The sequence below is a fragment of the Lissotriton vulgaris genome, chromosome 2_1, assembly GCF_964263255.1.
Source record: "Lissotriton vulgaris chromosome 2_1, aLisVul1.2, whole genome shotgun sequence".
NCBI classification, from domain to species: domain Eukaryota; kingdom Metazoa; phylum Chordata; class Amphibia; order Caudata; family Salamandridae; genus Lissotriton; species Lissotriton vulgaris.
Genome location: NC_141687.1, coordinates 1,322,723,627 through 1,322,750,210, shown reverse-complemented (window position 1 = coordinate 1,322,750,210; position 26,584 = coordinate 1,322,723,627). Strand labels below are relative to the sequence as shown.

The 26,584-nt window shown below is 45.1% G+C and overlaps 1 protein-coding gene across 2 annotated transcripts in view; it reads left to right on the top strand.

The window, feature by feature from the left end:
• CCDC14 (coiled-coil domain containing 14) overlaps positions 1–26,584 on the top strand; it is a 221,436-nt gene that overhangs the window by 95,619 nt on the left and 99,233 nt on the right. For both annotated transcript variants that reach the window (XM_086957082.1, XM_086957083.1), the window contains exon 10: positions 11,774–11,856. In XM_086957082.1, coding sequence (XP_086813208.1) covers positions 11,774–11,856 — 83 coding nt within the window. The remainder of the gene's footprint in view (positions 1–11,773; positions 11,857–26,584) is intronic.

The window sequence follows — 26,584 nt, the reverse complement described above, 5'->3', positions numbered from 1 at the left end:
GCCTTCTGCCTTTCGAAGCTGTCCCTGCCTTTTGCTATCTCCAGCAATTGGCTCCCATCGGTTCTGAACCCCACTCTGGATGGGAGAATCGGCGGAAAAACCTGGCTAGGAAGAGAGGTGTGCCCAGTTTTGCCAACCCCACCCCTCAGTTGGGGGAGGCGAGGTGAAGCACACATCTCAGCCCCCTCAATCTTGAAGATGATGGAACTGAGCCAATTAGAAAGAGTTTCCTGTCCCCTTCCCACTGGAGGGTGGCATACTAGGGGGTGTACCCACCCCACGGAAGGAACCCATTGGTCCCCACCTCATAAACTCCCCCTAAATCTAGTATTTAGGGGCAGCCCTGAACCCTACCTCCTCAGATTCGAGGAAGAAAGAAGAACCGAAGAGCTGTGCTGACCCAGGAATAAGAGGACCCATACTGATTTGGCCCCAGCCCTACAGGCCTGTCCCGACTCAGATCTGCCTACAGCAAAGAAAACTGCGTAGCCAGGAGCCCCCCAGAGCCCCGAGGATCTGCCCTTTATTCACCTTACAGACTCTGTCTCCCGTGAGCATCGGATTTGCTCAACAAAGCCTCTGAGACCAGAAACCGGATTCCAGCGACTCAGCCGTTATGCACCACTCTACACCTATGTCCATGGCCTGAGTTTGAGTGGCCCAACACCACGAGGAGGTCTCCTCAGCGTTCCTGACCAGGGATCTGGTGATCCCCGACCTCCCTCAAGCTTCAACACAATGCCTGCAGCCTCAACCTGATGGGTCCCCCTGACCGCGACCGAAGCTGGTAAGAAAACCTGACTGCAGAAGACATCACTGCACCCGACGCCCCACAGCCTTGGGTGGCCCAGCCAACAGTGTCCAGGCATCCCGCAAGATCCCAACTTACCTCTCCAGCAGGCGGTCGCCTTCAGGAAATCTCCCTACCCGAGCCTGCAGCAACTTCACCAAACCGAATGTCTCCATTGAAAAGCACAGGATCCCGACGTCTTCTTGGCACCCTGCACCCGGCCACCTCAGTGCCGCTGGTGGTGCAGCTCCTCTGCTGGTAGTTGGCCCCTGCAGTGCTGACCTTAACCCCAGGAGCTTTGCTCCCACGCCCGAGTGGCCTGCTCATCAGCAGTCCCTAACCGAAGGCCCCATTGGCTAAGATTGGGCCACTGCACTCGAAACCCGGCCACCCCAGTGCCGCTAGTTGTGAAACTCGAGTGCCCATCTAGACCTTGGGGAAACTTTGTCCTAACCTCCAAATCTCCCACTCGTATGCTCTACAAGTGGCTGAGAAACCACTGACCCTTTTTCTCCCATAGGAACTTATGTTACCCAATTTTGCTCCTAAAATGTTCTAAGTGTTGGACTAATGTTTGTATGGAGAAAGGATAACTAAACTGCAAAGTATAGAAAGTCTTACTTACCTTGTATTGTGAGATCCTTAGGTGTGGTATCTAGGTATACTACCCCCAGTACTCAAAGTGATTATACTGTATTCTGAAAGTATTTTTTGTACAATGCAAACTACTTTCTGAATCAATACCAAACTAGCTTTTTGCAAAATTCAATCATAACTGAATTTCATTGTGATATCCTGTATTCCAAGTACATGTTACCAACCTGTGCCAAATCCTGCTTGGTCCTAGAAATAAAATAAAAGTATATCTTTTTTTTTTATACTTACCCAATTGGTCTGGATTCTTCATGACCCTGACTATGCAGAAACGTAGATTAAGTAGATTGCCAAGTTTCATGCAAATCCATATTCTGGGTCAAACGTAATAGGCAAATCTAAAAACGTCTTGTTTCTTTTATTGGCAAGGCAGCACAAACACACCAACTTCGTGAACACTGTTCAGTCAAGTCTGCCATCTAATCCAACGCGTTTCGGGCGTCCTCGCGCCCTTTTTCACCTGAATGGCTCACAGGGAGTAGTAGCAACAAACAGTGGCTCACACTCGCAATGTTTACATGTCCCGCCCTGTGGGCGTATCCGCATAGTGGATTATGGTTAAAAGAGTCTTCAATAATAATTCCCCTAATGGGTGTCACCACTGAGTCTCCTTCAATAGTCGGTTGTTGCATTACTCACAAGGTTGTTGATGTGCTTTATTGTCCCTTGCAAATACACATGTCGATCCGTCAGTGCCGTATTAGTGATGGTGCAAGACCCGCACATCAGCAGGGGGGGGCATCCTCGTGACCTGGGAAGGCCGCTATATGATCCAAACGAAAAGCTCCCATGATTGAAGATGCCAAAGTCTGCGTGTCTTGTTTTAGTTTATTGGCAATGCAGCACAAACACACTAACTTTGTGAACACTGTTCAGTCAAGTCTGCCTTCTAATCCAACTCGTTTTGGGCGTCCTCTCGCCCTTTTTCACAGGAATGGCTCACACGGATAAGTAGCAACAAACAAACTGGCTGGTACTCGCGATCTTTATATGTCCCGCCCTGTGGGCGTATCCGCATAGTGCATTATTTATTTAGAAACGTATATAGCGCGCAGCTACCCCCAATGGAGGTGTTCCGGTGCTGAGAACAGTAAGCACTTTTGAGTGTCTCTGTGCCCCTAAGGGTTGGTAAACAGCCAGGTTTTTAAATTGCGTAGAAATAAGCATTCCGATTCTGTCATAGGGAGGGACAGTGGCAGGCTGTTCCCGGAGCGGGCAGTGATGACTGCGAACGCTCTGCCACCCATTCTAGAATGGTGGAATCAGGAAGTACGTAAGAGGCAAAGATGATTTGATCTGTGAGATCGGTTGGACTCAGCATGCTTCGGTCTGACTCTGAGATAGGCCTGCCCCTGACCCTGCATTGCTCTATTTGCCAGGACCAGAGATTTAAACTGAATGCGGCTAGTCACAGGCAGCCAGTGTAGCTTTTTTAAGTGAGGAGAGATTGAGTGGCGATATGGGATGTTGCAGATCATTCTTTCCGCCGCATTCTTCACAATCTGCAGACGTTTGACCAGATAGGCTGGTGATCTGGCATACAGGCTGTTAGCGTAATCCAGGTGTGATGTTATAAGGGTGTTGAATTATGGTTCGGCGAGCATCCACAGGAAGGAAAGGGAGAATTTTCTGGATCATGCGGAGTTTACCAAAACATGCAGATGTGACTTCATTTATTTGAGCCTTGCAAGATAATTCATTATGAAATAGGAATTCCAGATTCCTGGCAGAAACCACCAGCACGGGGGGGTTGTTTAAGAGTGTTGAGTGACATCCAGGTAAAGATGTTGATGAGGCAGCGTCTGAAGTTTGAAAAACTGACATCCGAGTAATCTCTAAATGAAAAAACTAATTGTGTGTCATCAGCGTAGGAGATCACTCTGACCCCACAGGATTCCGCCACCATGGCTAGTGGTGATACGTAAACATTAAAAAAACAGTGGGCTCAGGGCAGAGCCCTGGGGAACACCACAACTAAGTGTTTTTTTCTCCGAGACAAAAGGTTGAAAGTAGACCTGTTGGGTACGATCGCTGAGAAAAGACCTAATCCAAGCCAATGGGGTGCCCTAAATTTACAGTCTTTCAATCAATATGGCATGAGAGACCGTATCGAATGCTGCAGATCGGTCGAGGAGTACTAACATCGCTGCCCTGCCTATGTCCATGCATTCCCGAATAGTCTCCGACGCCTCCAGAAGTGCAGTCTCCGTACTATAGCCAGATCTAAAACCGGACTGCGAGTCGTGGAGAAGTTGCGTGGACTCAAGGTAGTTAGAGATTTGTTCTTGCACTACTTTCGCCAGGATTTTGACTGATTTAGGTAAAAGGGAAATGGGCATGTAGTTGCTAAACACCGATGGGTCAGCTTCAGTTTTTTTAGGATGGGGATCAACATGGGCTGTTACCAAGACTAGGGGAAATGACCAGTAAGTAAGGAGGTGTTCCAAAGCAAGTTCAGCGGAGAGGTAATAAGAGAGACGAGTGCACTGAATAATTGGGCCGGACAAGGGTCCAAAGGAGAGCCTGATTTAAATGCCAACTTTTTTGAGAAAAGGTATCAATAGAGATAGAATTAAAAGAAGTGAAAGCCTCCTTCTTGGTTACCCTGGAGTCAAGAACTGGGGTATCCACGGACTGGTTAAACGTAGACAAAATGATTTTTTGGTGAAAAAAGTTAGATAAACGATCACAGAGTCCTTGGCTAGGGGGAGTCGAGCTAGATAATGCAGATGGTTTAGAAAACTCTTTCACTATTTTGAGCAGCGTTTTTGAGGAATTATCAGCGGAGCTGACTTCCTCAGTGTAATACTCTTTCATTATGGTACGTTTCAATTAGTGGAATTTCTTAATGGCAGTTCTGTAAGTGGCTTTTGCCTCAGGATCATAGGATTGCCTACAGCTCCCCTCAAGTTTTTTTACAGTGGCTCTCAGCACGCAAAGCGGAGGAGAACCAGGGAGCTGAGGGTTTTAATCTGGAAGAATTTATCGGTTGCATAGGTGGCAATCGCGTTTATGGAGTCTAAATCCCCTTCTGACTGCCACAAACTGTGGGAAAGTGCAGGGGCCAGTGATGAACAGGTAATTTTGCACCACTTCCTGCCAAACTCCCTGGCCTTAACTGGAATGCCAGAGCGAGGGGTAGTAGCCATATTGAATGGGATAAGGAAATAGTCTGACCAAGTAAGAGGGAGGGGTGGTGGAGTGTTCAGATTGGGATGGTTGGTGAACAATAGGTCCAGCGTATGGCCAGCCAGATGAGTGGGGCCACTAACCCGCTGATCTGTCAGTGCTGTGTCAGCAGGAGAGCATCCTCGCAACCTGGGAAGGCCGCTATATAATCCAAGTTGCGAGGATGCCCCCCTGCTGATGTGCCAGTCTGGCGCCGTCACTAATACTGCACCAACGGATCGACTTGTGTATTTTCAAGGGACAATAAAGCACAACAACAACCTTGTGAGTAGTGCAACAACTGACATTTGTCTAGGGGTACGATTCTCCCTTTACTTGAACATGTAAGAGCAGCCACACATATGGACAGAATTAACAAACCACAACAGTAATTGGAAATTGTTACATTTCTATGGCATTGACACAGTAAAGAAGCAGGAAAGAGGTGGTGACAGGGAGAGAAATTTGAGACAAAAAGATTCCTGTCACATTCTGAACTTACGGTCTCTCATCCCGTATGGTCTAAACCAGAGTGAGGAACTCTACACACATTTGTTAAGTGATTGCTAAAAGAATGCAACATAATTTATGACCATATTTTGAGCCTCTCGCTTTTATATTGATACAAACTATAATTTTAACTGTCACTTTTCATATAAATTTGTTTTTTTTTGTACATATTCACATTAGTTTTCAACCTCATCCGCTATGTTGGGATGTATCATCATCAAAAATGTATGTAAGGAACTCTAACAAAATGTTGGGGTTTGGGGAAAAACAAGAAATTACTCTCCACTTGAGTAGTATAAAATATTTGGAGAATTGTTGAGATGCCAAATTTTATGTCCACTTCAGACAGTCATGAATAATGAAAAACTAAACCAAAACATTTATAAAACAGATAAATATAAGAAATGTATATACAAATAGTAATATAGATCTAATTTAACAGAGATTTAGTCTGTACCTATAAACACTAAAAAGGGTTTTAGTGTGAGGATGTGGTTTGTTTTCGTTTTATTATTGTATTTAATTTGAATTTCTTATATTTAATTTTGAGTATTAGTGATTTGAAACCCTGCGCTTCAAATCCCATAATGCCCTGTAATTGAGACACAGGAAAAGATGCAGCTGTAAAAAGTTTAAAACATGTGATTTCTAATGGGGCCTTACCGTGAACAAGGTCTCAGTAGAGACCGAAACGCGTCAGTCTGTTCCAGGAGTACTTGAAACCTGTGGAAAATAAAACATCAAAAAATTGGAAAACTGAAGCCAGAGTGCGACCTATTCTTTCCCTCTGGGAAGTGTTTGGAAATATTTGGCGGCCGGGCTGGTCCCCGGGTAACGCACAGCTGAGAGGGCACCATGCCAGCGAAAGGAGCCACGGGAAGATAAGTGTATGTGTATATATGTATGTAAGTATGTATGCATGTGTTTTTATGTATGTATGTGTATATGTGAATATATGTAATATACAAGTAGAAAGGGGTGTTGACTGCTTTGAACAGGTAGGAGACTGGTGGCATGTGAGTGAATTACTTGTTAAGAAGTATCTTTGAGGGACGTTGTGTAGATTAGCAACACATTACTGCCTTTGGCTTGTCTTGTCAGCTAACAATTACATGCATGTGTTTGTTTATATGACCTGTTGATTGATAAATCATGTTATTGAGTTTGCCCACTTTAAACGTTCTTAATAAAATTTCACCCTGTGCCTGAAGGGAGGCCCCATTTTAGGTCTCGCCTAGCAATGCAGCGCGCATGCGCTGCTTGCTCTGCGAGGCGTATTTGTAGTAGGGTATGTTTTGGAAGTGGAGTGGGGCCAACCCATCTTTTTCATTGGCTGGCGTCATCGTCCATGGTAAACGCTGGCTTCTGATTGAAAATGAGCTTCTTAGTCCCTCCTTGTTACCTCCCTGTCTCCTTTTGGGACTGCCCATCAGGACTGGATTGTTTACTTGCGGCGCTATACTCTCTCCTTCATTAGTCAGCAGGCACTATGTTTTTTCAGTCGTGTTTGGCAAGGGCGGCCGTGTATGCTGACAGCTTGTTTACCCCCTTGTTATTTTTAAAGGCACGGGGAGATTAAGTAATTGCCCAGAATCACCGGATGATTGAGCCTCCACCCGGACTCGAACCTGGTTCCCGAGATTCAGGGTCGGCCGTCCTCGCCATTAAACCAGGTACGGAGGCCCTGCAGGGGCCCACGTTACGTCCCGTCCCCGATGACTTCTAGGTGTGGTTATCGAAGTATGGAGGTGAGGGCAGAAAGGCCGTGCAGATTGGAGAGTACATGCTGATGAGATGTGGGGGCTGGCGAAAGAAAGAGGGGCAGTTTGGTGTGAGAGGCAGGACATAGTGATGAGACCTGGAGGTATCGTAGATTCGAGGGGTGACAGTCAGGGGCAGTCCAGGCTCGTGTAACTTCGGCCGCGCTTTATCACTGCATTACCCATACCCATCCTCGCCTCTTCCGCCAGCTTCACGGCCGGTCGCAGCGCTTCACATCACTTTATTATTTGATAATATTTTTATTTACTTTAGAGGAATAGAGCGAAATGCTGTGCTTGGGCGTCCTGCTGAGCCACTTCTTTTCAATCTCCTAGTACTTGGCCGGCTCCGCAGGTGTCACTCACGGCCCCAGCTGCACGAAAAACGTCTTGTGTCCCTGCGCGAGTAGCTGCTCTTCCTCACACCTTTCAGGTTACTGCTGCTGCACTTTGACTGGGCATGCGACTCCTGAGAGACCGTCCGCTGCATGCTGCCTATCCTCGCTGCTACCCCACTGCCGGGGTCTTTAATGGTGCACTCATGTGTGCCTCCTACCGAGGCTAACAAAGGGCAACTTGGCCCCAGCACTGCAGCGGTTCATATTCCTCGAAAGCGTTTGGCTATAACTTGGCCTCGAGTTGAACTGCAAACAAAAAGCACTCTTCAAAATTACCACGCCCCTTTAAAACATGGTAAGTCCCCTTCTTAGTTTCCGTAGGACTTATGCCCTGAATGTAAACATGAAAATATACTGCTTAAAAATTAACACTACTCCCTATCAGCCACACTGGGGTTTGACACCACACGTTGTTTATAGTACTTAATTATCGATATCTGACGTTTATCTGCATCATGAAGATACTGTAGATTAATTTTAAAAGTTTTTTCCTATTTAATCCAATCATTGTTTTATAATGTGAAACAAAATGAGAAATTTATGTTTCTGAAATCAATGTAGTATTTTTGTTTATAAATAACTTTATAAATGCTGCAAAGCATCTTAATCTTACCCTAATTTCCACATTCAACCGCGACCACCACGAGACTCTGCTTTCTCTTTCAAAAACACTTTATTACCATGCAGCACACTATTTATTTGCAGTCTGCACCCATTATTGTGTGCTACTGTGCTTGTACAAATTAACAAAGCAGTGCCTTGTTTTAGCTAGATAAATAAAAACATTCTGATTTTGAAACGTAATGGGCGCTTTATTTTCAGACCTCATTTACGGGTGCTTTTTGTTGTACATGTTTTGTGTTTAGCACACTATTCATTTATTTGTAGCCTGTAAGATTTATTGTTCAATGTTTCTCCTTTTTGTGCTGGAATGAGGATAAAATGACTTAATGGGCGTTAGTTCAACCCCAATGCGTAGCGGCAGAGCTGTTTCAGCTGTCTCCCTACTGTTGCTCTTCCCCCCACTCTATATGTGAAAAAGAGAAAAGGTTCTAATGGAACATATCGTTATGTGGCTCCTATTAAGGTCAAAATTGTACCTTTGTTTATGGCTATACTAAGCCTCTTCAGGATCCAGGTGGGTCAGGGAGGCACACTCTGTCTCTCCGTCAGTTGCTTGTTCTGACTCTGCCACCTCTGGTCCCGGAAACAAAGGTACAATTTTGACCTTAATAGGAGCAACATAACGATATGTTCCATTAGAACCTTTTCTCTTTTTCACATATAGAGACGTGAGAGGTCTCTATTTTGCACCGTGGTCCTGATGAAAGCCCATACGACATATTCTGGCAATACAAGGGCTGAAACATGTCGACCTATACCACAAATCTAGTGTGAAAGAGTCATAATCACTCTTGTTCACCGATCAAATTTTATTTTTTGCCTCCAAAAACAGAACTAATAAAACATATTTTTCTGGATGAGAGAGACAATTTTACTTTTCACTATTTCACGTCACAGTCACCATCACTGATCACTACTGTTTTTAACATTGGGTAATGCCTCCTGGATGGAAGTTGCATAAATTACTAAACCCTATGAATATGCAGACACGTGTGAGGGACGGCGGAGAAACAAGATATACCGCCTAACATCGCAAAATTTACCAACACGTGCATGAGGGTTTTTTATTGGGACTATTCAGAACCGTTCCGGCATACCCAAAGTTATGCAGGACAAGTGATCCTTCCCCCTTTGATCTGAATATATAACTTTAGGAAATTGGTTGGATCACAGATTCCTCCCTTCCCTCCACAGTGATCCTGTTATTTTTAGCAACACCAATAGCTCATACTTTTAGTAATGCGAGACATATTGCATTGCAAATGCTTGTTAGTCTTTGTAATGTTCTATTTGGTACCACTTTTCTCTTGTAACAAAACTAGCTCTATTGTACAGCGCTCTGACACCTTTGGGTAATGTCCGCGCTTTATCAAAATGCACTAAATAAATAAAATTAGACTTGACATGTAATGGTACCAGGTCAGTGTCATAATCCCAGCATACTAGTAGATCAAGACTTTGTATTTAGATTGCTGTGCACTTTGAACGTCTAGGTTCTAATCCTATTTCAAGAAACATGTTTATAGTTTGCATTTTTAAACATTTGAAATGCTGATGATGCTTTATTCATTAAATCTGCATTCACCAGCTAAATTATGTTTTAAAACTTATTTCTTTTCCAAGTCATGGGTAAGGGATGGTTTAAAGTGCTGCATTCAAGGTGTAATATCATCTGAAACCCTTCATTTAAGTACTCTTTCTGGCATCTCCGGTATCTGTGTTTATTTATTTTTTGGAAATGTTGTGGATGTTACTGTCTGGTAACTTTGCATTCAACAACTTACTGAAGCTAAAACAGGCCCTGCAAATGCATATAATTTTGACAGTCCTCCTGCAGCTCTTTTTACCGTTATTCATAAAGGATAATGAAATACATTCAAGATAACCTTCACACATACGTGCACATTCATCAATGCCACCTAATTACACTCTATTCAGTACCACATAAATACACCCCACATAAAACCACTATGCCACATAGCAACAATACATACAAATACACTCCACATCATGCCACATAATTCCCATCAGCATCATTTCACTCAAACTACCACACAGTTCCTCGCCACGCAATTCAGCTCCACATATTTTCATTCTGCACCACATAATTCGACAACAAACCACATAATTCAAATCAACACTTACACAACAAATGCATCCAATCCACACCTCAAAATTCAACATCATGTCACACAATTCAACAGCTCACAACATACCAATCCACATATTTACACTACATAATTCCAGTGAATTTAATACCACATAATTACTACCCACATAATTCCACTGAACACCAGACCACATAATCCACTACAGAAATCCGCACACACTAGTCCACCCCACACAATTCCACAACTAACAAGTTCAATCCAACCCATATAATTATACTCCACACTACATACATCCATTCCACAAACATAAATAAAAGACTTACAGCCTGATTCATCATTGGGAAGTTTTGCGAGTCTTAAATAGCGATTCATAAGGAATCGCTATTCCAGACTTGCAAAACGGGATTCATGTAGGAATAGCCAAAAGGCCCATAGGAATGAATGGGGAGTATTCCTTATTTGCGATTAGCAATTAGCTAATCGCAAATAAGATAGCGATTTTAAAGGGTGCCAGGGGTGTCCAGAGCACCCCTTAAATGCTAATTTAAACAGGTGTTGCGCACACACATGTCCAAAGGACATGTGTGTGTGCAACATGCAACTTAGAAAAATGCTTTTAAAAGCATTTTTCTGAGTTTTCGCTATTTACCACGAGGTTTGACCTCGCGGTAAATAGCGGCCCGAAATTGCGATTTCGCAATTTGAAAATGGATGATGAAGTGCATTTAAGGAATCTCAAATAGAGATTCCTTAAATGTAATTCCTCGCAAATTTGCGAATTCGCTATTACCGAGTTTTGCATTTGGGATGATGAATCCCAAATGCAAAAATTGTGCTCGCAAAGGGCCAGATTCTGAGAATCTGGCCCTTTGCGAGCGCAATTCACCTTCATGAATGTCGCTAATTGTCATTTACAACACCATTTGCTCCAACTTTCACTAATGCAAGACCAATTGCATTGCAGATGCTTGTGTTATTGTACTTTGTGGCATATCTGCTCCACTGTATCTCTTGGGGCTGTACAAGTAAATTTGGTGATAAAGAGTAAATTGTATTTTTCTTAATAACTTTTTAATTAAAAAGTTCATCTCTTTAATTTCATGTAAATCCCATTGTTCGGAAAAACAAACATTTGCAATGCAATAAGTCGAGCATTTCGCGTGTTTGAGCTATTGGCAATGTAAATGACTTCCTTTTATTTGTTTTGTTTTTTTAAACCTTAACCCTTTCCGTGCTGCGGACGTCCAACGGTCGTCGCGTGCACTACCTCGCTGGTGCTGCGCACGACCGTTGGACGTCCGAATCCCGTTAGCGCGATCGAACGTCCGCACTGGGGCGGAATGTTCGACGCGCTATACGGGTTAATAAAAGCCTTAGTCATTTACAATGCCAATAGCTAAAACTCTCGTAAATGCGAGACCTATTGCATTGCAAATGCTTGTTAAAGAATTGTCATTGCTGCAGGGAGGCATGTACCATTAGAGGGACACTGTTGCTGTAACTGTTGAGCAATTTTGCATACAATTTAAAGTATAACCAGATATATACTTTTTTTAGACCAGAAAAGTTGTTCCTTCCTCCACCACTTTTTTTTAACCCCTCACTACCCACTTGCTGCTAAAGACTGGATTAAAATACATTTGATAGAAAAAGTTTCATATTTAGAGCAATATGATATTGCACTTGCTATTTGTAGCTTTGTAGCCTTTATACATAGTTCTCTATGCGTTTAAGTTTGTGGTCTCAATTCTCTTTAAGGCGACTAAGAATTTTGAACCAGCAACTTCGAGAACGTGAGAGAGCAGAAAAAGAAACCAGATCTCCAGACTTCAACTTTGAATGTAAGTTCCAGAACATTACATATACGATTGTTTATTCAGACATCTGCGATGAGTCGGACGTACACAACATGTAGATCTCATCTTGTCCATGCTACTCTAGAGGTTAATATTGATTAAGCCTTGTTGCCCATGATAATGAAAATACACTGTTCAAATTGAAACCAACCTTTTGGTTGTCCAATTAGGTGTTGTTTATGTCTGCGGCAGAAGTCAGTGTAAAATGTCATGAAAATTGGTTCCTACTCATCCATGTGTTCATTTATTACAGTTTGTAATCCCCTCCCCGTTCCCCAGACGCATTACCGCCAAGCTAATACTGCCTGTCTGCCCTAACAGAATTTCTTGTGTAATGAGGATTTCTGTCTTGAGCTCTATCTTCCCTTGCATACTAAATGTTGTGACTGTCTTTGAAAATAGATTTTGTTCCAGTTACAATACATGTCTGTAGAAATATCTAACTTGCCTATTTGCACGACCTTTAAAAGGGTACTTGCTCTTGGTCATTCTTTGCTATTCATACAGCCTCTTTGACAGTAAACTGTTTTTAAATTTTAGCAATGACAGGCTCTCTCTGAAGGATAATCAGGCCAAGTGGACTAGTAAATAAAAAAGTTGTGCTATTTCACCTCTATGTAAGTTATCCACTCATGACCATCAAAAAGTTGGATTCATCTCCAGCTGAATATACTACAGCAATGCTCTCTACACATGAGCACAGCTCACCTCCTCCTATGACTGCAGACCATACAGAACACCACAGATAGACTCGTCTTGGATCGACCTAGACAAACTCACGTCACCCCCTACCTCGGGGAACCCCTGTGGTTCCCTGTACCGAAAATACTGCCAGTTAAAACTCCTGACCCATGCATACAAGGCCCTATACAACTGTGGACCACCCTGCTTGAACCACCACCTTTACTTACATCAGCCCACCAGACACCTTCACTCTGCGTCCCTTTCTCTAACCCTCACCTCCTGCAACAGACATAGCAGATGTAGTGGTCGCTTCTTCTTCTACTTAGCAACGAAAACGTGGAACAAGCTACCGTTTCATGTACGGCCTCATCTCTTCCAGAGTTCCGAAAGTCCCTGAAGACCTGGCTATTCCGCTAATCAGCTGGACTCTGCCAGCGCCTGGATACCCTCACGGGTGACCAGAAGCCCTCTACAAATCTGCAGATTGAATGATTTTCACTTTACTAAACACATATTGAGCACTAATTTAGGGTTCAAATCTGAAAGACCAGACAGATGTGCATATGATTTTTAAAATGCTTTCTACCTCTATTTATTTGTTTTTACTACCAAAATAGTTTGTTTGACCTCATTATTGTAGCTATTATCAAACTTTAGAAATTCTGATTCAAGTTCAGAAAAAAAACTAGTAACACATTTTCACAATCTGAATCTATCACAAACTAAGCAAAACATTAGTTCTTGTTCCTAAATCCACGTTTTACTATAATTTCAGCGACAGATCTCTTGACTATGCACATGTTTGGTATTCTTTCTTATTGGAAACAATTAGAGTAGGCATACAGCTTATGTTTCCCTTCATTGGTGCCCAACGTATCTTCAATTTATTTTGCTGATCTTGTTCATCAGGAATCTTAATTGCTCATACCCTTAAGACGATAGTATTACATCTTCACTCATAAAAAAATATATATTTTGCAACTCAAACATTTCCTGTTTGACCTATTTTGTGACTTCCTTATCTCTCTTGCAAAAACAACAAGTGATGGACCGAATGTGGATCAATGTCACACATTCCCCCAGTCAAAAGATCTGGGCCCAAATCCATCGTTTTTTTGCACTCCACACCACCCTGGGTTAGACAATGGCGATATGCAAATCAGCTCTGACCCTGTTGCCCCATGGGAACAGTCCAGTCCGAACTACAAAAGCCATGTCCTTCCCAGAACGGAATCAAGCATCCGAGGACCGGACCGGTTTCGAGGTAACACCTCTCATCAGCCCGGCTAGCTTGACTCCAAGTGGTGTGGAGTGCCTGGGACCCACGTCTGGGCATCCCCAGCGCACTTAGGGCGGCAATTGCAAAAACAACAAGTGATGGACCGAATGTGGATCAATGTCACACATTCCCCCAGTCAAAAGATCTGGGCCCAAATCCATCGTTTTTTTGCACTCCACACCACCCTGGGTTAGACAATGGCGATATGCAAATCAGCTCTGACCCTGTTGCCCCATGGGAACAGTCCAGTCCGAACTACAAAAGCCATGTCCTTCCCAGAACGGAATCAAGCATCCGAGGACCGGACCGGTTTCGAGGTAACACCTCTCATCAGCCCGGCTAGCTTGACTCCAAGTGGTGTGGAGTGCCTGGGACCCACGTCTGGGCATCCCCAGCGCACTTAGGGCGGCAATTGCAAAAAAAACAAGTGATGGACCGAATGTGGATCAATGTCACACATTCCCCCAGTCAAAAGATCTGGGCCCAAATCCATCGTTTTTTTGCACTCCACACCACCCTGGGTTAGACAATGGCGATATGCAAATCAGCTCTGACCCTGTTGCCCCATGGGAACAGTCCAGTCCGAACTACAAAAGCCATGTCCTTCCCAGAACGGAATCAAGCATCCGAGGACCGGACCGGTTTCGAGGTAACACCTCTCATCAGCCCGGCTAGCTTGACTCCAAGTGGTGTGGAGTGCCTGGGACCCACGTCTGGGCATCCCCAGCGCACTTAGGGCGGCAATTGCAAAAACAACAAGTGATGGACCGAATGTGGATCAATGTCACACATTCCCCCAGTCAAAAGATCTGGGCCCAAATCCATCGTTTTTTTGCACTCCACACCACCCTGGGTTAGACAATGGCGATATGCAAATCAGCTCTGACCCTGTTGCCCCATGGGAACAGTCCAGTCCGAACTACAAAAGCCATGTCCTTCCCAGAACGGAATCAAGCATCCGAGGACCGGACCGGTTTCGAGGTAACACCTCTCATCAGCCCGGCTAGCTTGACTCCAAGTGGTGTGGAGTGCCTGGGACCCACGTCTGGGCATCCCCAGCGCACTTAGGGCGGCAATTGCAAAAACAACAAGTGATGGACCGAATGTGGATCAATGTCACACATTCCCCCAGTCAAAAGATCTGGGCCCAAATCCATCGTTTTTTTGCACTCCACACCACCCTGGGTTAGACAATGGCGATATGCAAATCAGCTCTGACCCTGTTGCCCCATGGGAACAGTCCAGTCCGAACTACAAAAGCCATGTCCTTCCCAGAACGGAATCAAGCATCCGAGGACCGGACCGGTTTCGAGGTAACACCTCTCATCAGCCCGGCTAGCTTGACTCCAAGTGGTGTGGAGTGCCTGGGACCCACGTCTGGGCATCCCCAGCGCACTTAGGGCGGCAATTGCAAAAACAACAAGTGATGGACCGAATGTGGATCAATGTCACACATTCCCCCAGTCAAAAGATCTGGGCCCAAATCCATCGTTTTTTTGCACTCCACACCACCCTGGGTTAGACAATGGCGATATGCAAATCAGCTCTGACCCTGTTGCCCCATGGGAACAGTCCAGTCCGAACTACAAAAGCCATGTCCTTCCCAGAACGGAATCAAGCATCCGAGGACCGGACCGGTTTCGAGGTAACACCTCTCATCAGCCCGGCTAGCTTGACTCCAAGTGGTGTGGAGTGCCTGGGACCCACGTCTGGGCATCCCCAGCGCACTTAGGGCGGCAATTGCAAAAACAACAAGTGATGGACCGAATGTGGATCAATGTCACACATTCCCCCAGTCAAAAGATCTGGGCCCAAATCCATCGTTTTTTTGCACTCCACACCACCCTGGGTTAGACAATGGCGATATGCAAATCAGCTCTGACCCTGTTGCCCCATGGGAACAGTCCAGTCCGAACTACAAAAGCCATGTCCTTCCCAGAACGGAATCAAGCATCCGAGGACCGGACCGGTTTCGAGGTAACACCTCTCATCAGCCCGGCTAGCTTGACTCCAACCGCTGGAGTCAAGCTAGCCGGGCTGATGAGAGGTGTTACCTTGAAACCGGTCCGGTCCTCGGATGCTTGATTCCGTTCTGGGAAGGACATGGCTTTTGTAGTTCGGACTGGACTGTTCCCATGGGGCACAGGGTCAGAGCTGATTTGCATATCGCCATTGTCTAACCCAGGGTGGTGTGGAGTGCAAAAAAACGATGGATTTGGGCCCAGATCTTTGGACTGGGGTGAGTGTGTGACATTGATCCACATTCGGTCCATCACCTGTTGTTTTTGCATATTCCGCCCTAAGTGCGCTGGGGATGCCCAGACGTGGGTCCCAGGCACTCCACACCGCTGGAGTCAAGCTAGCCGGGCTGATGAGAGGTGTTACCTCGAAACCGGTCCGGTCCTCGGATGCTTGATTCCGTTCTGGGAAGGACATGGCTTTTGTAGTTCGGACTGGACTGTTCCCATGGGGCACAGGGTCAGAGCTGATTTGCATATCGCCATTGTCTAACCCAGGGTGGTGTGGAGTGCAAAAAAACGATGGATTTGGGCCCAGATCTTTGGACTGGGGTGAGTGTGTGACATTGATCCACATTCGGTTCATCACCTGTTGTTTTTGCATATTCCGCCCTAAGTGCGCTGGGGATGCCCAGACGTGGGTCCCAGGCACTCCACACCGCTGAAGTCAAGCTAGCCGGGCTGATGAGAGGTGTTACCTCGAAACCGGTCCGGTCCTCGGATGCTTGATTCCGTTCTGGGAAGGACATGGCTTTTGTAGTTCGGACTGGACTGTTCCCATGGGGCACAGGGTCAGAGCTGATTTGCATATCGCCATTGTCTAACCCAGTGTGGTGTGGAGTGCAAAAAAACGATGGATTTGGGCCCAGATCTTTGGACTGGGGTGAGTGTGTGACATTGATCCACATTCGGTCCATATCCTGTTGTTTTTGCATATTCCGCCCTAAGTGCGCTGGGGATGCCCAGACGTGGGTCCCAGGCACTCCACACCGCTGGAGTCAAGCTAGCCGGGCTGATGAGAGGTGTTACCTCGAAACCGGTCCGGTCCTCGGATGCTTGATTCCGTTCTGGGAAGGACATGGCTTTTGTAGTTCGGACTGGACTGTTCCCATGGGGCACAGGGTCAGAGCTGATTTGCATATCGCCATTGTCTAACCCAGGGTGGTGTGGAGTGCAAAAAAACGATGGATTTGGGCCCAGATCTTTGGACTGGGGTGAGTGTGTGACATTGATCCACATTCGGTCCATCACCTGTTGTTTTTGCATATTCCGCCCTAAGTGCGCTGGGGATGCCCAGACGTGGGTCCCAGGCACTCCACACCGCTGGAGTCAAGCTAGCCGGGCTGATGAGAGGTGTTACCTCGAAACCGGTCCGGTCCTCGGATGCTTGATTCCGTTCTGGGAAGGACATGGCTTTTGTCGTTCGGACTGGACTGTTCCCATGGGGCACAGGGTCAGAGCTGATTTGCATATCGCCATTGTCTAACCCAGGGTGGTGTGGAGTGAAAAAAAACGATGGATTTGGGCCCAGATCTTTGGACTGGGTTGAGTGTGTGACATTGATCCACATTCGGTCCATCACCTGTTGTTTTTGCATATTCCTTATCTCTCTAGCACAATTACCTCCAACAATACCTTGCCATAACACAAAAATTATCACATCATACCACAATTATCAACTACCACGTCACGCACCGTACTAAACCATCATGCAACTCAATGCAACCCAAAACCATACCAGTCCATGCAACCTTAACATCTCACCATACTAATAAATACAATAGTAAACCTAGCCTACTGCATCACACAATTAGGCACTGCATCAGTTGTCAGCACTGACTATCTCCACATGTCTGCACCACACTACATCACACATCAAGTCATGTCTTGTCTCTCAACACCCATATGCTTACCACAACTTCATCATGAGTGCACTCCATACCACACCTCATCTCACCACACACACTCACACATAGCACCTTCCCACCATATCACAGTATTCCACACTGCACAGCAACCACTGAAAAACACCTTACAATCTCGTCGGCTTACAAGACAACACCACATCACGTTGCTCCACACAAGGATGTAAATTGACTAAGAAAAGTAAAGGTCATCCTGATAAAAATGACTTCTGTTGCACTTATATAGGGGTAGTCATTGAACTTTCATAAAGTGCATTTTCGGTTCACCAAAGAATGTGTGTGGTCTCCCTTCGAAGGGATTCCTGTTTTATATGGCATTGTGATCTGCCCATTTCCTCCCTATGTGTCTAAGACGGCCAAAGTGACTTTTAGCCTAGCCAATTTCTGGTGCACGGAGGAAAGGAACACATGATTATTGCATTCATTCTGACTGGGACCAAAAAATAGGTCCGGGCTCCAAAATAAAAGTGGCCCGATTAGCAAACCAGATAGTGGCCCATATTTGCAAATCTTGCCTGTATTAACCTTGTAAAGATGCACTGCATGGGTATTTTTCAACATATGGGAGACTGCATGCATGTGTGCTTGCTGCAGGTAATGTGTGTGATATCCGGAGAATCACAGTTAAAAACTGTCCTCCTGGCCCTAAAACAGGCCCACAAACTGATTTGTCAAGACCACCCATAGAGCACTGCCTGACTGCCCTATAGGCCAGTCCAACCCTACCATGATAGTAGGAACAACTCCATGTGAATTGTATGAGAACAGCTGTTTATGTATATATATATATATATATATATATATATATATATATATATATATATATATATAGAGGGAAAATGGAGCATTGTACCCTCACGATTTGTCAGTAGTAGTCTGAAAATGTACATTGATCCATCTCTCTGTATTCCTGTATTTTGTCCTGCTCTGCTCCCCACGACTTTTTCCATTCCTATTTCCCATTGTCTCTTCCTTGTCCCTTTGTCCCTTTGCCAAACGTCCTCACATTCTCTCCCCCCTCACGACCCGATCAGCCTTGAAAAAGCCCTCGGCCTATAGGCCACTAGGGCGAAACACGTGTCGGCTGTCCTTTATCCATAGATGTAACATGAAATAAAAACTACGCACGTAAAACTTTCAAAGAACGTTTGCATTTCATTTTCGGACTACTACTGACAAATCATGAGGGCACAATCCTCCATTTTTCCTCTATACTTACCCTTACAATGGCTCTTGGGTGAAGACTTTAGCGAGGAATGTGTCATAACACAGTTGGGCCCTGACAATTGTAGCACCGAGGCTCAGAAATTTCCACCCAAACAGTTACCTACAGCTGTTTATGTATAGCAGTCTTCTGAAAACAAAGTGCAGTCAAGGAATTTAAAGATACTGACAAACACAACAAACTCCAATGAAAAATATTGTGGCACACCATGCACCACCAGCTTCCATATTCTCTTATTGGGCATCTGTGCTGATGAATCCACTCCACTACTTTACCAGTCTGTGTGACAGTCCGCAAACCAAAAACCAGAACAAAACTAAATGGCCACTGGCACCTATTTCTAAAAGTATCCTTTATCAATGACCTTGTCACACCACAGACCCATATAAGAATATTATACAATTGGATGGACTTACATTGCTTAAAACTAAATCCCCCAAAACGGAATTTATGTTTATATTCAGAAAAGGCATTAACAACGTTGATCAATCTTTAATCATAAACTTTCAAAGTTCAGCTTTGTTCCATCCCCGAACATAACCATCAAATCACCTGGTTTCATTATGGATTGCTGTTTGACCATGATCCCCATGTGAGCAAATTGACTCATTGCCCACTTTTACCTTCCCAAATTACATAACTTGAAACTTCTGATAATTTTATTCATACTGGGGATTATCCTGCTTTCATAAATTTCCTTTGTATTATGACTAACTGCTGCTTTGATCTCGAGCTGACTGCGAAGACAAGAAGTAGGCGCCTCAATATTGAGCTGATGGCGAGGATAAGATGTGTCAACCTCAGCCTTGTGAGCTCCACTTGAGTTATACCTGTATTCTCAAGTGCTCTCCGTTCTTGTAGCCGCAAACATGTGTCCTTACGGCCAGCAGTGTCGGTGGCTCAGAATGTTTCTACCTCGTCACACTCTTTCAGAAGCCTACTTCAGCCTCTTTCGTAAGGGGGTTTCTACTCTTGCGGTAACATTGGATTTTTATACCACTCAAATTCCTGTTTTGGTTTTCCTACCGAATTGGCATTGGCTGCATGGATGCCTTCAACCGAACACATGCTATTTTTTTTTAATACTTGTGGTTTTCTGAAAGTGCTCGTTTTCCACACTATTGGTGTTCCTGCAACTACAGTTTTAAAAGAACAGAGCAAGGAAGAAAACATTTTTACTTAACGTATGAGCCTAAAACATTTCAGACATCCCTGCAGTTTTAACAATTCATCAAGTATTATATGTTAACCATGTTGGGTGTCTCATTGGATGTCAGAGTAATTTGTATTACTAGAACTACTAAATATATTTGTATTGCCAATTGTTTGATTTGTTTTCTTTCTTTTTCTCTTTCAAAACAAAAGCTAGCATTGGAATGTTTAACTTCCATTCTTCAATATGCAAAATATCCCTTTTTCCTCCCCTTTTTTACTTTCAACAGGTGAACCTATCCTTTGATGGTCCAAATAAAAAAATATCTTTAGTAACTATTTAACAGTATGTGGTCAAAATCGTTCCCCTAGAAAAAAAAGACTTCTGTGCTACGGCATTGCTTAGGAATGGAAGGTCAGGAAATACATGAGAACCTTCCTGGTCTATTGGATGAGGATATTGTTCTTCCTTTAGCACATATTATATTACTTTAAAAAACTTGACTTCTTTCTTATACCGTCCCCAATTCTGGAAGGTTCTCTTTGAGATGTGAGGTGGGGAGTTGACGAAACTGTGGATGACTGTTATAGTAATTTCAATGTAAATACTCTAGGGCTACTTCACAACAGTCTCTCAAAACATGTGTATGTAAAAACCAATAGTGACGCTAATAATTGAAAAAGTATTAAAATATATTTATTCAATTATACATAATCTTATTTGTGCATATAAAACATATATTATGAAAATAGAAAGACAAAAGTCCTACAGAGACTGATACATAACCAACATTCTAACACCATTCAGTCTTGACACACACATACTGCATTCAGCAGATCATATTGATGAATACGATCTTCCTAATAATATCTAATGTACTACACAGTTGATGTAGCAAATACATGGTGGATTTATGAACATATAGTACTTTTTAGGTGGTTTCCAAATATAGACTCTACGCACGTTTCGACAGCCAAGCTGCCTTCATCAGGAGTTCCACCATCGAATGTTGAAGTCTGTAACGACAATATATGAATATAGATCACACATCATTGATTATATATATATATATATATATATATATATATATATATATATATATATATTAGTGTCACTATTGTACATTATATTACATTTCCTCTGAGACTAATATATTGAATTTGAAATTTAACCTCACATATTTAAAACATTTAGAAGAAGAGCCTGACATAAATTGTAGACATACTAGGAGCACGTAGTACATTTATATTGACATTTGAAACATGATTGTGTATCTAAACAACTATCAAGACATGCTAGGTTAGATAGAGAAACATATATGCACAGGAAAATGACATGCAGCCTTAAAAATGTGAAGCCCCTTACCAGATTAGTTGGGCATACTCCATATGTATAGGATAAAAAAGAATAACAGCTGTCCACAGGTATTTATTGCAAAAACAGAGAAGAGGAAGGATACCTAATGGTCAAAAAGAATCATGTATATAGATCTCAAAAGAGGTTATGCATAAACTGAATAGGTTATAAACTTGATAATCTAAAGAGTAAGTGTACCGAATAGATAAAAGCATATATAATCAATTAACTGAACGTATCCGACAATGATAGTCAAAATACGGTCAAAAATACTAAGCCTGGGCGTAGTTCGCGTAGCCACACTCCGCGGAGCTACGCGAAGATGCACTTGCACTCCGCGAACTACGCATAACTCCGCGAACATGCGTAGTAGCTTGCTTGACCCGTTCGTGAGCCGTTTTTCGTCTTCGGGAGCGCCGTGGAACTCTGGAACCTGCTCGACACCACATCTCCAGACGTTGCCTTCCTCACGGAAACATGGATGAATGCCTCCTCAGCGCCCGACATCGCCGTCGCCATCCCGGACGGATACAAGATCAACGGGAGAGACCGCGTCAACTAGACAGGAGGAGGCATCGCCATCGTCCACAAGAACACCATCTGCATCACGACCAACCCAGACGACACCCTCACAGCCGCCGAACATCTTCACTTCCAGATACACACTGACCCCAAGACCACACTCAGAGGCACCCTCATCTACAGACCCCCAGGACCTCGCACACAATTCAGCGAAGACATCGCAGACTTCATCAGCCCGCACGCCCTCGCCTCCGCTGACTACATCCTCTTAGTGGACCTCAACTTCCACCTGGAGAACAACAACGACAACAACAGCACCACCCTGTTGGACAACCTCGCCAACCACGGACTCAAGCAACTGGGGAACACCCCCACCCACTACGTCGGACACACGCTTGACCCAGTCTTCTCCTCCAGCAAGTACATCTCCTTCAGCCACTCCACCGGACTCCACTGGACAGACCACAGCTGCGTCCACTTCAGCTTCAGAAAGACCACGACTCACCACCACCCGCAACAGGTTCCCAGTAGGAGCTGGAACAAGATCACCACCGACCAGCTCACCACTTCACTGAGCCAGAACCCTCCCGCCAGCTCAACGGACCCCAACCAAACAGCCAACAACCTCACACAGTGGATCACCAACTGCGCTGACGACCTAGCACTTCTGAAAAACCATCCCAGCAGGCCCGGCAGCAAGAAAGCCTCCTGGTTCAACGACTACCTCAAGAACTCCAAGAACTGCCATACCCCCGAGAAAGACTGGCGAAAAAACCTAACTACAGACAACATGACCGCCCTCAAACACGCCACCCGCTAACACCACCAGCTGATCCACACCACCAAGAAGACAGCATTCAAGGAATGTCTCGACAACAACGCACACAACAGCAAGGAACTCTTCAGCATCGTCAAAGAGCTCTCCAACCCCAGAGCCGGAAACAACGACATCACTCCCTCGCAAGACCACCGAACCGACACCCCCCACGACCACCCTCCGCGACTGGACCCCGGTCAGCACAGAAGACACCATCCACACGATGAACACCATCCACTCCGGATCACCAACCGACCCATGCCCCCACCACGTCTTCAACAAGGCCGACTCAGTCATCGCACCCCAACTCCGGGACATCATCAACTGCTCCTTCAGCACCGCCACCTTCCTGGAGAGCTGGAAGCATGCCGAACTCAGCTCCCTCCTGAAGAAACCATCAGCGGACCCCGCCGACCCCAAGAACTACCGCCCCTTCTCGCTCCTCCCCTTTCCTGCCAAAGTCATCGAGAACACCGTCAACAGACAGCTTGCTGCCTTCCTCGAGACAAACGGATCCCTCGACCACTCGCAGTCCAGCATCCGCGCCCACCACAGCACCGAGACTGCCCTCATAGCAGCCACTGACGACATCCGAGACCTGCTCGACAACGGGGAAACAGCGGCCCTCATCCTCCTGGACCTCTCCGCAGCATTCGATACTGTCTGCCACCGTACCCTAGTGCTGCGCCTCAGCAACATCGGAATCCAAGAGAAGGCATTGGAGTGGATCATCTCGTTCCTCACTGGAAGAACCCAGAGAGTCCGTCTCCCCCGTACAGATCCAAGGCCACCGAAGTCATCTGCGGCGTACCACAAGGATCATCACTCAGCCCCACCCTCTTCAACGTCTACATGAGCCCCCTCGCAGCCATCGTACGCCAACACAACCTCAACATCATCTCCTACGCCGACGACACCCAGCTGATCCTCTCCCTCACCAATGACCCAGCCACCGCCAGAACCAACCTACACGAAGGGATGAAAGACGTAGCCGAGTGGATGAGGAACAGCCGCCTGAAACTGAACTCAGACAAGACGGAACGGAAGTCCTCATCCTTGGACCATCACCCTCCGCCTGGGACGACTCCTGGTGGCCCCCTGCCCTGGGCAGCGCACCGAAACCAACGGACCACGCACGCAACCTGGGCTTCATCCTGGTCTCCTCCATCTCGTTGACCAGACAAGTCAACGCCGTCTCATCATCATGCTTCAACATCCTACGCATGCTCCGAAAGATCTTCCGATGGCTCCCCACCGAAACCAAGGAAGATGGTCACACAGGCACTCGTTACCAGCCTACTGGACTTCGGAACACCCTCTATACCGGAACCACAGCCAAACTCCAACGCATCCAGAGCGCCTCCGCACGACTCATCTTGGACATCCCCCGACACAGCCACATCTCCGGACACCTGAGAGACCTTCACTGGCTCCCCGTCAGCAAGAGAATCACGTTCCAACTCCTCAACCATGCACACAAGGCCCTCAACGACCTGGGCCCCAGGTACCTCAACAACCGCCTGACCTTCTACACTCCCACCCGCCAGCTACGATCGACCAGCCACGCCTTCGCCGCCGTGCCACGCATCCGAAGATCCACCATGGGAGGAAGATCCTTCTCCTACCTGGCAGCCAAGACTTGGAACTCCCTCCCCATCCACCTCCGCCTGACTCAAGACCACCTCTGCTTCAGTAAGCAACTCAAGACATGGCTGTTCGAGCAGTAGTGGACCCCCCTCCCCCAAGCGCCTTGAGACCCTCTGGGTGAGTAGCGCGCTATACAAATATCCTGATTGATTGATTGCCTGCATGCTCGGGATGTGTAGCGTGCGAAGTTACCCATGAGGTTTGTCCCGCCCCCTCGCGTCCCCTTATTTCCAGTTACTACTAACGTGTTCGCGAGTTATTCTGTGCCAGATTGCAGTTTCTGCGTGTTCGGCAACTCGATCTTACCGACAAGCATCCTCGCGCACGCGAAAATGCTATTGAGCGCGCGAGAACTACGCTACGCAGCAGTTTGCGGAGTTTTCGACAACTTCGCGTTCTCCGCAGAGCGCGGAGTTGCCCAAACTCCGCGAACGGAGCGTAGTTCTTCGCCCAGGGTTAAAAAATACGGTCAATACTGCAACTTTGTATAGGAGAGCTGGCCCTCAAACCGTTCCAGGAATGGCCATAACTGATATATATCTGTAGAGATGTACAAATAGAAACATATAGAGAAAAGCCTCCTGTTATTGACTGAACTTAATTTTTGGGTGATAACAGAATATTCAATCAGACTATGAGTTACCTCAGTAGCGCTGCCTCTACTCGTTGACAAATGACAATTATGCCTATTCTTGTAAGTTGAAAGGGAAGGACCCTGAAATAAAAACAGGTATAGACTGTGAACGGGACGTTTAATCCCTCAGCGTTTAAAGCTGCCAAAGAAACAAGAAATATGAGATCTACAAGTTTGAACAAAAATGTGCCTGTTTGCAAATTTTGTCCGTTAGACAGGATGAGCTGCTGATCCTTGCTACGCTTTTTAAAGAGACGCTAGGGAAAAAATATACCAAACCGATATGCGCGCCAATAGTGTTTATAGTCAAGGTGAAATAATATTCTACTCTTAGCGAGCTGATCATCATCCCAGCGGATTGAGCCCCACACGCTTTAGAGTGTTTAGAAGTAATACCAATACGGCAAAATATGCTGGTATTTCGGTACTTAGCTATCGCAGTCCGTGAAAAACAATCCCTTGATGTATACTTCTACATATAATATATTGTGAGTGGCGTGTTGCTAATTGCTATTCAAGTCCTCATGGTTACCTTCACCTGGTAGTTGTGAAGCCTAACAACCCTGATAAGAGTCAGCCCTAAAAGACGTGCGCTTTATATTGGAAAGTAAGAGATCCAAATGGTCCAATAGAATGCTCTGAAAACCAGAGCTTAATTAGGCAAATCAGAATTGGGAAACTGGGTTTAGCGCGAAAAAATCTCCGCCTTAAAATGTTAATGGAAAAGAACATATGATCCAATCAAATTGTGGGGAAAGCGAGTTTGGCCCGGCCGAAAACAACAAAGAAATAAACGACCGAGATACAGCACAGAAGAATCTCTGCCGTATGCTTGAATAACAAGCATTGGAAATGCAATAGGGCTCGCATTAGGAAAGTTTGAGCTATTGGTGTTATAAATGATTTTTTTTTTATTTGTGTCATTTTTTAAAATAGCTAAATTAATAGCTTTGTCATTTACAATGCCAATAGTTATAACTTTCACAAACACCTATAGCATTTGTAATGCAACATGTTTTGTATTTACGTGACTTAGATGTATTGATATTACAAATAACAATGGCTTTTAATTTTTTTAAATAATTAATACTTAAATAATTTATTTAATTTGTAATGGCAATAGCTTAAACTTTTGTAAATAACTTTTGTGAAGATTATGTTCAGTGTTTTTTATTGTGACGAAAATCCAAGAAGAGAAGTGAAATATTAACATCTTTTTGTGATTTGTAATAAAGCACGAAAGTTTGAAAACAGCTTGAAACATTGAAAGAACACATTTGAACCAATGACGCTGTGGTGGTGCTGAGTGATGCTGTGGTGGTGCTGAGTGATGCTGTGGTTGCGCTGAGTGATGCTGTGGTTGCGCTGAGTGATGCTGTGGTTGCGCTGAGTGATGCTGTGGTTGCGCTGAGTGATGCTGTGGTTGCGCTGAGTGATGCTGTGGTTGCGCTGA